The 13,330-nt window shown below is 36.9% G+C and overlaps 1 protein-coding gene across 1 annotated transcript in view; it reads left to right on the forward strand.

The window, feature by feature from the left end:
- Positions 1-13,330, forward strand: part of RRM1 (ribonucleotide reductase catalytic subunit M1) — a 37,563-nt gene that overhangs the window by 2,155 nt on the left and 22,078 nt on the right. The window contains exons 2-6 of the mRNA XM_030333485.2: positions 5,306-5,394; positions 8,375-8,552; positions 9,872-9,972; positions 11,936-11,995; positions 12,870-12,909. Coding sequence (XP_030189345.1) covers positions 5,306-5,394; positions 8,375-8,552; positions 9,872-9,972; positions 11,936-11,995; positions 12,870-12,909 — 468 coding nt within the window. The remainder of the gene's footprint in view (positions 1-5,305; positions 5,395-8,374; positions 8,553-9,871; positions 9,973-11,935; positions 11,996-12,869; positions 12,910-13,330) is intronic.

Here is a 13,330-nt window from a genome sequence, read left to right on the forward strand (position 1 = left end):
GCTAGATTCTGCCAGTGTAGCATTTATCAGGGCTTGTTAATATACAAAGTGGTACTTTGGTTTCTTTTATTTTTGACTTTTATGGCCTTAGGGTTTTTCTTTTTCTCTCTCATTTTTGCCATGCCAGTGAGTAGCAGACTGACTTATGTAGTTTTTTTAATTTTAATGTAATTATCCAGGAGGGCAGCTGGCAGTCAACCTACTAGTATAGTAGTCCTCCCCCACTTATCCGGGGTTTTGCTTTCCACGGTTTCAGTTACCCGGACATCCGTGATCTGGAAGCAGATGATTCTCCTGAGTATTGTCAAAAGGTCAATAGTAGCCTAACTCTACATCACAATGCCTATGACTTTCACCTCATTTCATCCCATCATATATTCATTTTGTCATCTGACATCATCCTGGTACCACAAGGTATTTTGAGAGAGAGAGAGAGAGAGACCACATTCACATAATTTTTATCATAGTATATTGTTATAATAGTTTTATTTTATTATTAGTTATTGTTTATCTTTACTGTACCTAATTTATAAATTAAACTTTATCATAGGTCTGTATGTACAGGAAAAAACAGTATATATGAGGCCCAGTATACTTTCTGTGATTTCAGGCATCCATTGGGGGTCTTGGAATGTATCCCCTGCCACAAAGGGGGTACTACTCTATTTACTCAATGTGCTTATATCTTGCTAAGCACTGTGAGGGAAATAATAGAGGAAGAAGGCAGCTCCATCTTCAGAGATCTTAGGATTGTTAGGGACATAGGATTAATCATATGAAAATTGCTAGGTAACAGAAGGAAATAGTAGATGAGTATTTCTCTTGCTGTCTTCAGCTATTTTTTTTTTTTTCCCTAATGGGAGAGTATTGTATTCCTCAAGGAGATTAAGGTTAAAGAATAAAAGTTGAGAATCATTGCAATAAATGCAGTGTAGCTGACTGAGTTGTAAAGTGTGCTTTGGAATGCAGTATAGGGTTTTCAAAACATTGGGTTGTAACCCATAGTAAAAATTATATTTTACATCATGACTGAGAACATGCCAGTCTGTGTGTGTGTGTGTGTGTGTGTGTGTGTGTGTGTGTGTGTATTCATGAAATGAAAATGTTTTTTTCAAAATAATTCCTTTTAAAGCATCCACTTGTACTCTGATAATCACTCTTCTATTCCAAATCTGTTCTCTAGCTCTCCCTCTCTTTTCCCTGCTTATCTCCCTCCCTATTTGCTCCCTTCCTTCTTAATTCCCTTTACAGCCCACTGTATTATTTTGCAAGTCTGTGTGGATACTCTGCTGGGCACTGAGATTAAGGCTGAGTAGGCAGACATGGTTCCTGTTTTCAAAGATCTTACAATCAATTGATAAAGATAGACACATTTATTTTCATTATTTTTGTTTTAAGTTTATTTATTTTGAGAGCAAGTGAGCGTGAGCTGAGAGAGCAGAGGGAGAGAGTCAGCACAGAGCCCAAGACACAGCCTGACCCAGGGCTCAGTCTCAGGACCATGAGATCACGACCTGACCCGAAATCAAGAGTCAGACTCTCCATCAACTGAGCCACCCGGGCGCCCCAAAGATAGACATGTTTAAGAACTTAATATAATAAAATATGATACTCTGAAAGGTAAAGTAAAGGCTGTAGGAGGCCATTCATTCAGTTTTTCAGAAAGCATTTATTTAGTACTTCTTTGTGCCAGGAACTGTTTTAGGTAATAGAGATTACAGCAATGAACCAAACAAGGTAAATCCCTTTTCTCATGGCATTTACATTCTGGTGTGGGTGAGAGTGGTATGTATATGTAAGAAACAAGTAAATATAAGAATCAGTCAACTTCAGATCATGATTAGGGAGATGATGATAGTAAAACAGTAATGTAATAAAGGTGATTGAGAAGGTAATCTTAGGTTAGATGGTCAGGGAAAAGTCTCAGGAGCTAGCATTTGAGCTGAGCTCTGAGTAGTATTAAGAGCCAGCTGTGTGAAGATCTGTGGGTTAAACATTCCAGGTAGAGGGGATAGAAAATCATACCTTGTAGAAGAGGCACATTCTTGGTTAACTTACAGTATAGCAAAGTCTTCCTGAAGAGAGAATTAGAGAAGTTTGTAATCAAGAGGACATCAGACAATTAGTATTCTAGAGGATTTCAGAAGAGGAAGAGGTCAGTGTAAGTTTGAGTGCTTGGGGCAGGTCCCATGGTATAAGATGTGGGTGTGGGAATGGGAGGCGCTATTGGAACTTAATGTTATTTTCACAGGGAACAGGTGAAAAAGTGATAGAGGGCCAAATTAAGGAAGATTTTCCTTGAGAGAAGAGGATAATGTAGGCAGTGAGAAGCAGGGATTAATGATGTGATGAAGTCAGCATCTGAGTTGCAAAGCTGACCAAGTGGAATGATAGGCTAGAAAATGGGCCTTTAGACTTCCCCTTCCAGGGTGAGTCGGTATAATTGCTGTTGTACTTTTTGTCAGTTTCCTGATTAACTTGGCAGCTGCAGAAATCTGTTTGCAAATATTGCTTTGTGATCATCTGTCTGCTTAGTTAGCCAGTTGGTAGAGCATTGAGGGCCTAGTCCCAGTGTGGGCCAGTAAATTAACTCTGTTGCAGGGTTAAACACTGCATATGTGAATCTGGCCAGAACAGGAGATCACAATGGTGGTCAGAAAGAGGGCTGTCATAGTGTTCAGATATTAGTGCAGAAGAAAAAATATCCTGTTTTATTGATGAAAGGTAGTAGTGGTGTCTTAATTTTAATTTATTCTTCATCCAACATTTGAGAACTTACCTTGGGTCAGCCACTAAACTAAGTTTTAACATAAAGATGTGAATAAGAAGGCCAAGTGTAAACATATAATTAACATGTTGCCCTTTAGTTACTAGTTAAAAAGGATTGGGGATGGGGAACAGAGAAGATAAACCAAATGAATCAGTTTGGGGTACTAACATTTATTGAGTGCCTCTTTTGTATCATATACTGTGATCAGTGTTTTCCCAATAAGAGCAGCTTTTAAAAAAAAAATGAGATATAATAATTGTAGTTATACCAAAGCTTTTAAGACAAAAGCACTTTTTTACCTAATCTCATTTTGTTGTTATAGTAAACTGATGTAGTAAGAAGAGGTATAATAATTATCCTCATTCTGTAAATGAAGATCTGTAATGTCTGGTCATATTGTGTGGCTTGCCTAAGACAAGCTATTTAGTGATTGGATGTATCTACTATTCTTGACAGGAGTAAATAAATAAAGGTTGGATGAACTACTATTGAAGTTAAACTAAGAATAATAGGACTTTGTCTGGAAGGACAAAGAGGATATATTCTGAATACAGAATCGTAAAAGGACTAACTAGATAAGGTCTACATGTATTTGCTTACCATATCCCAGAAATATGAAAACTAAGAGGTTGGAAAAAGCAAAACAAAAACTAAGAAGCCTCTGGAAGATTGTCTTGAATTACAAATAGAAGTATGTCTTTACATGGTATGAAGTACATTCAAAATCATGAATATGTAAGACAAATTTATCATGAAGATGTTGGACAGGTTTTAAATCATTTAACATTTCCTAAATATTTGAGTACCTTGCTAGGCCTCGGATCTTGGTCGGGGCACTGGACAGTGTATTGGTAAATAAAACTTGCAAAAATATTTTTTCCTTTTGGAAGTTATATTCTAGCAGATGAGTGGGGAGCTCACACGGTAAACAAATACATAAATAAAGTACATAGTAAGTCAGATGGTACTAAGTGCTGTAGAGAAAAACTAAGCAGAGAAGGAGGAGGGGGGTAAGAAGAGCAAGGCTGTGTTTGGAGCATTGCAGTTTATTTATTTATTTTTGTTAAAAAAATTTTTTTTAGTTTATTTATTTTGAGAGAGAGCAAGCAGGAGTGGGGGAGAAGCAGAGAGAAGGAGCGAGAGAATCGTAAGCAGGCTCCACACTGACAGTGCAGAGCCTTACACAGGGCTTGAACTCACAAATCATGAGATCATGACCTGAGCTAAAAACCTAGAGTTGGCCGCTTAACTGACTGAGCCAGCCAGGTGCCCATGGGGTATTGCAGTTTAAAAACAGGGTGATCAGGGGCACCTGGGTGGCTCAGTCAGTTGGGTGTCCGACTTTGGCTCAGGTCACGATCTCACTGCTTGTGGGTTTGAACCCCACGTCGGGCTCTGTGCTGACAGCTCAGGGCCTGGAGCCTGCTTTGGATTCTGTGTCTCCGTCTTTCTCTGCCCCTCCCCTCCTCATGCTCTGTCTCTGTCTTAAAAATAAATAAATGTTAAAAAAAAATAAAAATAGGGTGATCAAAGAAGCCTCACTGGGAAGATAGCATTGACCAAATACCTAAAAGAGTATAGATAGCAAGGAGGCCAAGGTTGCCAGGGTTGAGTAAGTGAGGAAGGTTGGAAAGAAGAAGGTAAAGTTAAGGAAGGGCGGGGGCACACAGGATGGATTGTGTAGGATTCTATGGACTATAATGATTGTACTCGTAATGATTTTGACTTTTATTCTGGAGGAGATTTGCGGGGGATAATGTCATGATTTTGACTTAAGTGTTTTTTTTTTTTTAACGTTTATTCATTTTTGAGAGAGAGAGCGCGCACAATCAGGTGAGGGGCAAAAAGAGAGGGAGAGAGAGAGAATCCAAAGCAAGCTCTGAGCTGCCATTGCAGAGGCCAGTGCAGAGCTCGAACTCACGAACCGAGAGATTATGACAGGAGCTGAAGTCAGACGCTTAATCGACTGAGCGACCCAGGCATCCCTGGACTTAAGCTTTTTGTTTTTTTGTTTGTTTATTTATTTATTTTGAGAGAGAGAGAGAGAGAGAGAGAGAGAGAGAGCAGGGGGAAGGGCAGAGAGAGAGGGGGAGAGAGAATCCCAAGCAGGCTCCATACTGCCATCGCAGAAGAGCCCGACATGGGACTTGATCCCATAAATGGTGAGATCATGACCTGAGTTGAAAGCAAGAGTTGATGCTCAACCGACTAAGCCACCCAGGCACCCCGACTTAAGTTTTAAAGAATAATTCTGACTGCTATCTGGGATAAAGGGAGAAACATCATTTGGGAAGTTATTGTAAGATCCAACTGATTTTTAATGTAAAGGAAGAAGGGAAGACTTTCAGTATAAAATCCCTACTTTTTGAAGACACAAAAAATTTTTTGATGAATCTGTTGGGGTCTGAACTTTTTATCTGTGAAATAGCATCTCATGTTCATCAATATTCAAAATTTGTGTGTTAATTACCTTTGATTCTTTGACATCGCTATGTTATTAAGTGCTAACGTGAATTGCATGGTTTGATTCTTCAGATGGCCGCCAAGAGCGGGTTATGTTCGACAAAATTACGTCTCGAATCCAGAAGCTATGTTATGGACTTAATATGGATTTTGTTGACCCTGTAAGTAAATATGGTTTATATTTAAACCTTGTTTCATGTGATTCTTTTTACTAGTCTCTCTTATCTCTTATCATTCACTTGATACATATTTTGGTTTGATATTTTGGTTATGGCATTGGATATAAAATGTGAATTCATTGCTTGATGCTTATTTTCTAAAAAACAAAAACAAAACAAAACTTACTTTCTAAAACTGGGTCCTGTGAGTTCTTTTCAGAGAACTATGAAAAGAACTCACAGAACTCACTCTCTGGAAAGAACTCACAGGACCCAAATTAGAAAGACTTCCTTGAGTAAATTGTTGTATTCATAAGTGGAAAAGCCTGTAGAAAAGCTTCTTTTGGAGTTATGGTCATTTGGATAGGAACTGGTTTGAAATTTGCTTTTTTGTTATCTATGTAGAAAGAATACATTTAAGTAATATAAAGTGGATTTCATGGACAACATTTAAATTAAGGAGAACTATTCATAAGCAAGTTTTTCTGTTTTTCTCATTTTTTGTAACTTAGCTACTCTAGACCCTTATCAACTCTTCTCTGGATTGCTGTCTGTAGTGGTCTCTAAAGTGTCCTCCTGGCCTTCCTCTAATCTTGCCCTCTTCAGATGCATCTTACACATAGCTTCCAAGATGGTCTTTGAAATAGAATCTATAAGAACCCTTTTTCCAAACCCATTCATATTGCCCCAGCTTTATTTAGGCATTTTATCTGTACTGTTGTGGTGCTGGTGCTGGCCTCATAGCATTAATTACGTGATATGGAAATTCATTATATGTCTCTGTCCTCCTCTAGAATCGAGGGTGGGCTGTGTCTTATTCTTGTGATATCCAACAGTGCTTGGCATATATGTAATTAGACACTTGATAAATATTGAATTGACCAAAATGTTCAAAAGAAAATAATTTTAAATAACCTTAGAACATGCATATTATAAATTCTTTTATATTTAACAATATAAATAATATTATAAATAAATAGGAATGTAAGTAAAATATACTTATATTTTACATTTGTTTTTATATTTAGGAATTCTAAATAATAATTAGAATAGTTGAATATTTGGGGCGCCTGGGTGGCTCGGTCGGTTAAGCGTCCGACTTCGGCTCAGGTCATGATCTCACGGTCCGTGGGTTTGAGCCCCGCGTCGGGCTCTGTGCTGACAGCTCGGAGCCTGGACCCTGTTTCCAATTCTGTGTCTCCCTCTCTCTGTGACCCTCCCCCATTCATGCTCTGTCTCTCTCTGTCTCAAAAATAAATAAACGTTAAAAAAAAAAAAAAAAAAGAATAGTTGAATATTAGAGTTGGAATGAATCTGAGAGATCAAACTATTTCATCTTCCTGGTTTAGAGATAAGAAAGTTCCAAAGACAGGGGAGTGAGATGTACAAGTGACTTGTTATTTTATCCTGAATTCTGATTACTTGCCATGTAGCACCAGAAGCTATTCAGAAGACTTCACTACTCTTTTACTGAACATAACTTATATCTTGGATCTGAGAAGAAAGTGATCAGGAGCAACTTGGGCTTAGGTATAATATAAGTAGAATTGATTATAAACTAGTGATATACACACACACACACACACACACGCACACACTTTTTTTGAAGGGGGCATGCTTTGGTTAACTGGGAAGTGCATTGATTTTCTGTTGGATTAAGGTGTCTTAAAGATTCAGTCAACACCCACATATATACAACTTAGAATTTGTTTTTTCTTTCCTTTTCTTTATTTTGTTTTTAATGTTTACTTATTTTTGAGAGAATGCGAGAGACAGTGTAAGCAGCGGAGGGGCAGACAGAGGGAGACACAGAATCTGAAGCGGGCTCTAGGCTCTGAGCTGTCAGCCCAGAGCCCGACGCGGGGCTCGAACTCACGAACCGTGAGATCATGACCTGAGCCGAAGTCAAGACACTTAACCGACTGAGCCACTCAGGCGCCCCTAGAATTTGTTTTTCTTAAAAATATATGGTAATAACTTGTGCATTGTGTGTTTTAAAAAGGGGAACCTCTTACAGTATGGTCTTGAAAACAGTGAAATACAGTGAGGTTGAATGGGATGTGGAGCAGAAGACTTAGTAACTGTGGGCAAGTCCCAGTATCCTGAGCCTTAGTTTCTCATGTAGAGTGGTGATGGTAATAATGTCCATCTCACATGGTGACTGAAATGTCAGAGAAGATTATGAAAATTGAGCTACTTTGTGACTACTTGTGAAGTGCTAAAGAAAGGGTAGTCATTAAATTATTTGATGAGTCTGCCTCAACCCTAATTTATACCTTCATCTCCTTTAATTGGAATGATTAAAGTTTGATTCATTTGTTTTCTCATACTTGTCCTTAGGTAGAATTGGGGGGAAATGGGTAAGTATATAGCTCAAACCCTGGTCACAGAGGGAGAATTTGAGTGAAAGATGAGGAAATACTTATAAAATCACTGGTTTGTTTTTAGCTATTTTCCTGTGAGACTATTAATCTTTTTTTTTTTTTTTTTAATTTTTTTTTTTCAACATTTATTTATTTTTGGGACAGAGAGAGGCAGAGCATGAACGGGGGAGGGGCAGAGAGAGAGAGGGAAACACAGAATCGGAAACAGGCTCCAGGCTCTGAGCCATCAGCCCAGAGCCCGACGCGGGGCTCGAACTCACGGACGGCGAGATCGTGACCTGGCTGAAGTCGGACGCTTAACCGACTGCGCCACCCAGGCGCCCCGAGACTATTAATCTTTATAAAAGCTATACTTGGATTTTCTGTTTGTTTGGTGACACCTCTTCATAGCAAATGTAGTATGCATTGTCTGGTGGATCTATTGGTTTATGTGTTCTTATTACTAAGTTTCCCATAGTTTATTCTGAAAGATAATTTTTCAGGAAAGGTAGTTGTCTATTTTGTTTTGATAACAAATTTGATGGCTTTATTCATTGCTCTTTTAAGGAGGCTAGTGGTTCTTGGAGAAGCTCAAGTAATTCTTGGTTTTGTTTTTATAGGCTCAGATCACCATGAAAGTAATCCAGGGCTTATACAGTGGGGTCACCACTGTGGAACTAGATACTTTGGCTGCTGAAACAGCTGCGACCTTGACTACCAAGCACCCTGACTATGCCATCCTGGCAGCAAGGATTGCGGTCTCCAACTTGCACAAAGAAACAAAGAAAGTGTTCAGTGGTGAGTCTCCAGGAAAAAGTTAGACTTCTCAGAAAATTTATAAGGCTACTAAAATGAAACCTTAAATATCAAAAGTTACATCTTACTTTAAAAGTGTGCGTATTAGTGGCAGAGAAGAGACTGGAACTTCTGTTTCTCCATGCTGCTGACCTGCATGAGAAAGTCAGTGGATCCTTTTCTTCTCTCTCTCTCTCTCTCTCTTTTTTTTTTTTTTTTTTTTTTTTTTTTAAAGCCCATCAGTGGTTGGTGGTGGTTTGGTTGGTAAAATGAGTAATATTTATTGGCAAGTTCTAGGTTGAACAAAATGTCTTTTGTCACCATTAGCAAGCATTTCATTCCATCACTCATTTTATAGCTCAGGGAATGTGGGCAAAAGAAGGTTAAATAATGTGTTCAGTGTGTAAAAAGTGATATATGAAAAGTCAGCTGGTAGACTGAGAGTACAAGTCGTTTGGCTCAATTGCAGATTATTATTATTTGGGGCTCAAATATCACCCTCTTCATTGGATTTATTGTATATATATTAGTTTTCCGAAAATTGTTCTATAGATTCAAGATAATCCCAATCAAAATGTCAGCATTATGTGTGCTTATATAAGTTTTATATGTAAATGCAGAGAGCCACACTCTGCTATCTGCTGTGATGTCTTGAAGAACAAAGTGAGAGGGGTAACTGTTTATAAAAATGAAATGCTTGTGATGATAAATTATGAATTTAAAGTTGAGTTTCTATTCTGTTGGGATAAAAAACAATTGAGATAATAATTTCTGCTTTTCTGTATTTTCAACCAATAATTCTCAGTGAGGTTGGTCATCAGAATCACTGGGGAATCTTTTTCACATTACAAGAGCCTATGTTTACTCTAACTCTGGGAGATGTTTCCTTTACTGAGGTATTAATCTATATTTATTCAAAATGTATACGTTTATTGAGCACTTTCTTTTTTTTTTAAAAAAACATTTTTTTTTTTTTTCAACGTTTATTTATTTTTGGGACCGAGAGAGACAGAGCATGAACGGGGGAGGGGCAGAGAGAGAGGGAGACACAGAATCGGAAACAGGCTCCAGGCTCTGAGCCATCAGCCCAGAGCCCGACGCGGGGCTCGAACTCCCGGACCGCGAGATCGTGACCTGGCTGAAGTCGGACGCTTAACCGACTGCGCCACCCAGGCGCCCCTATTGAGCACTTTCTATGCTAGGCAGTCAGATAGGGTGGCATGAAAAAAAGGGTTGAAAACCCTTAGACTGTTATCTGAGGATTGAATTTGCTGTTAAGTGATTTTGATATTTATTTATTTATTAAAAAAATTTTTTTTTAGATGTGATGGAAGATCTCTACAACTACATAAATCCACATAATGGCAAACACTCTCCCATGGTGGCCAAGTCAACACTGGATATTGTTTTGGCCAATAAAGATGTATGTATAGTGCTTTTCTGGTGAAAATTTTTTTATGGATTCCTTTTTTTTTTTTTTAAAGCAACAAGCATATTTTTAAAAATTTAAACATTATAAATAGTATAGGTAAAAAGTAATTCTCCTTCTCTGAATCCTGTTTTCTAGAGCAAGAATGTTTTATCATTTTTAACCATATTTTTCTAGAGCTGTTCTATAATATATGTGTGTATGTGTGTGTGTACGTGTACATATATGTTTTTCCTTTTAGTGGTAGTATACTATGCATACTGCTCTTGCTGATACTTTTTTCACTTTAAGTTTATCCTGGAGATAGTTTTATATCAACATTTATGAACTTACCCTATTCTTTCTAACAGCTGCATGGCTTTCCAGTTTACAGATTTATTATCATTGTACATATATGTAAGAATTGCTCTGGTGATGAATATTTGTTTTCCATTTCTTGCTGCAGCAAATATCCTTGTATGGTAGGTGCTTCGCTCATAGATGAGTGTATCAGTAAGATAAATCCCTTCAGTGGAGTTGCTTAGCCAAAGAGTATGTGCATTCAAAAATTTAGTAGACATTGCCAAACTGACTCCCAGCATAAAATCTTTAGAGATCTTGCTCAGCAACTTAAAAGTTGTTCACTTGTGTTTTAATCCCTTTCTTAACTAGATCCCACAGGACAAAAAAGGGAAAGATTTGTAGGTCTAGCCAGCCCTTTTGTACATGGATTTATTTACCATGTTTTTACCTTTGGTAATAGAATGATTAGTCAACTGTCTCTCTAAATGTGTATCTGATGTTAAAGAGAGTGAGAGAAAACTGAGTTGTTGTGTGTTGTTCATATGTGTAATCTTGAAGACAGGTTAAAAACAAAAATAGGGGCACATGGGTGGCTCAGTTGGTTGTATCCATCTCTTGATTTCAGCTCGGGTCATGATCTCACAGTTGTTGGATCCAGCCCTGCCTTGGGCTCCACGCTGAGCATGGAGCCTGCTTAAGATGCTCTCTTCTTCCTCTGCTCCTCCCCCCTCTCATGCATGCTCTTTCTCTCAAAAACCAAACCAAACCAAACCCCAAAAATAAAGAACAGCAAAAACCTATATTTATAAAATAAATACTGATAAGCAAGTATTTCAGTTCCCCATTACTTGGGCTAGGCACCTACCTGCCTTTGACAACAAAGATGCCCTTAAACATTTAAGAGTAAAGGAGGAGTGTCATATAGATTTTTCTAGTTCTTGGGCATGGATCATTATACAGAAAGCATTTCTCTTTTGTGTTTTGAAGAACAATAATAACTCCATTTTTTTCTATCCAAAATGACTATTTGTACCTAGTTGCTTTTGTTTTCCTCTAAACAGCTTTATAGCAAAGAAAAACTCTGTAACAATGACCAATTTTGCTATAAATCTCATTGTCATGACACTAGTTTATTTAAAACCTGCTAAAGGACCATGGATTTTGAAGAGCCTTAGAATTGATGTAATCCTACCCTCTGTCGTTCTTTATTAAACTGTTATGTGCGGTTTAAAATGGGCTAGTTTTGAAATAAAAATATGTAGTAGTAAATATGTGGTACTAATACCTTTAAATTAACAGGTAGTCTAAAAACATGTTTAAGGATGATAATGTCTCTTTTATGCTTATGTTCTTTCCTTCTTTAATTACAGATTAACTGTAAATATAATAGGGGAAGTTTGGAAAATCCCATTTATATTTTTACTTATGTACAGCTTACATGTTCTCTTTTAGTCTTTTAATATACATGTTTTTAAACTTAATCAAGATACTCTATATACTGTTTTACTTTCCTAATGTTAGATATAAATTTCTAGTCTACAACAATACTTAGTGTTCTTCCTTTGTATCCTATGTCAGTTTTAGTTTCAGGGCTGAAAGAAATCAGATTTTGTGAAAATCTAATTATCTTAATTATGGTTTTTTGTTTGTTTGTTTGTTTTTTAACCTCTATTAGCGCCTGAATTCTGCCATTATCTATGACCGAGATTTCTCTTATAATTACTTTGGATTTAAGGTAAATAATGGGTTTTAAATAAGTGGGAATTCCTCATTAAATCAGCAAACACAGGTTTTTGTTTATGTTTTAATGATACAATTATAAAAGCAATAAGTTTTGGGAGTTGGGATGGACCTGGGGGATTAGGTTAGGGTGGCGATGGTTGTTTGAATTCAGGAAAGATAGCTTAATCCATTTGCAGTTTTTGAATTTTACAGGTATTACTTGTGGATTACTTAAAGAGATATGTAGATACTTGGCTAGAATTATTCCGTATTATTCTATTTATGTAACAACTATTTATTGAATCCCTACCGTGTACAAAGTGCATTTTAAGGTACTTTTGTGTTGATAAACAGTATTGTGCAATGATTGAGAACATGAATGTCAGGCCGGCTGGGTTCAAATCTCTGCTCTCTTATTTAGCTGGTTAATTTTTTTTTTTTTTTTTTTTTAGCTGGTTACTTAATCTCTCTGTGCTTATTTCCTCACCTTTCGAATGGGGATAATGATAATAAAATTTCAACAATAAATTCTCTTGAGAATTAAATGACTCTGTGTGTGTGTGTATTGCTTACATCAGTGCCTAGCTTTACAACAGCACTTTGTAAGTATTAACCATAATGATGATGATGACGGTGAATACCACGACTTCTGCATTTAACATTTTACACATTAATATAGAGCTGGCTTTTTCTAGAAGTTTTCATGTAGTCTTTTCCAAAACAGATAATGTTCCAGACTGAAGCTAGTAAAAGTATATATGCTGTTATTCTCATTTAAAATAATACAAAAACTGAGAATATTTCAATAGATTGCCTTATTGGGAAAGCTGTATTGTGTCTTTAAAAACTGTGCTCTGGAAGTTTTTTGGTTGCTTTGCTTTTTCTAGACTCTGGAGCGGTCCTATTTGTTGAAGATCAATGGAAAAGGTGAGAAATGAACATGTTTGTTATATTTTCTGTTTATTATATTGAATATAGACCTTTGAGCTATTAGCCTTAACATTTCTATTTGAGCACTAACATTTTTTTTTTAGTTTTTTAAAATTAATTATTTTTTAATTTACATCTTAGTTAGCATATACTACAGCAATGATTTCAGGAGTAGATTCCTAATGCCCCTTACCTGTTTAGCTCATCCTTCCCTCCTGTAACCCCTCCAGCAACTCTTTGTTTGTTCTCTATATTTAAGAGTCTCTTATGTTTTGTCCCCCTCCCTGTTTTTATATTATTTTTGCTTCCCTTCCCTTATGTTCATCTGTTTTGTATCTTAAATTCCTCATATGAGTGAAGTCATATGATATTTGTCTTTCTCTGATTAATTTTGCTTAGCATAATACCCTCTAGTTCC

The sequence above is a fragment of the Lynx canadensis genome, chromosome D1 (genome assembly GCF_007474595.2).
Source record: "Lynx canadensis isolate LIC74 chromosome D1, mLynCan4.pri.v2, whole genome shotgun sequence".
Taxonomy (NCBI): Eukaryota; Metazoa; Chordata; class Mammalia; order Carnivora; family Felidae; genus Lynx; species Lynx canadensis.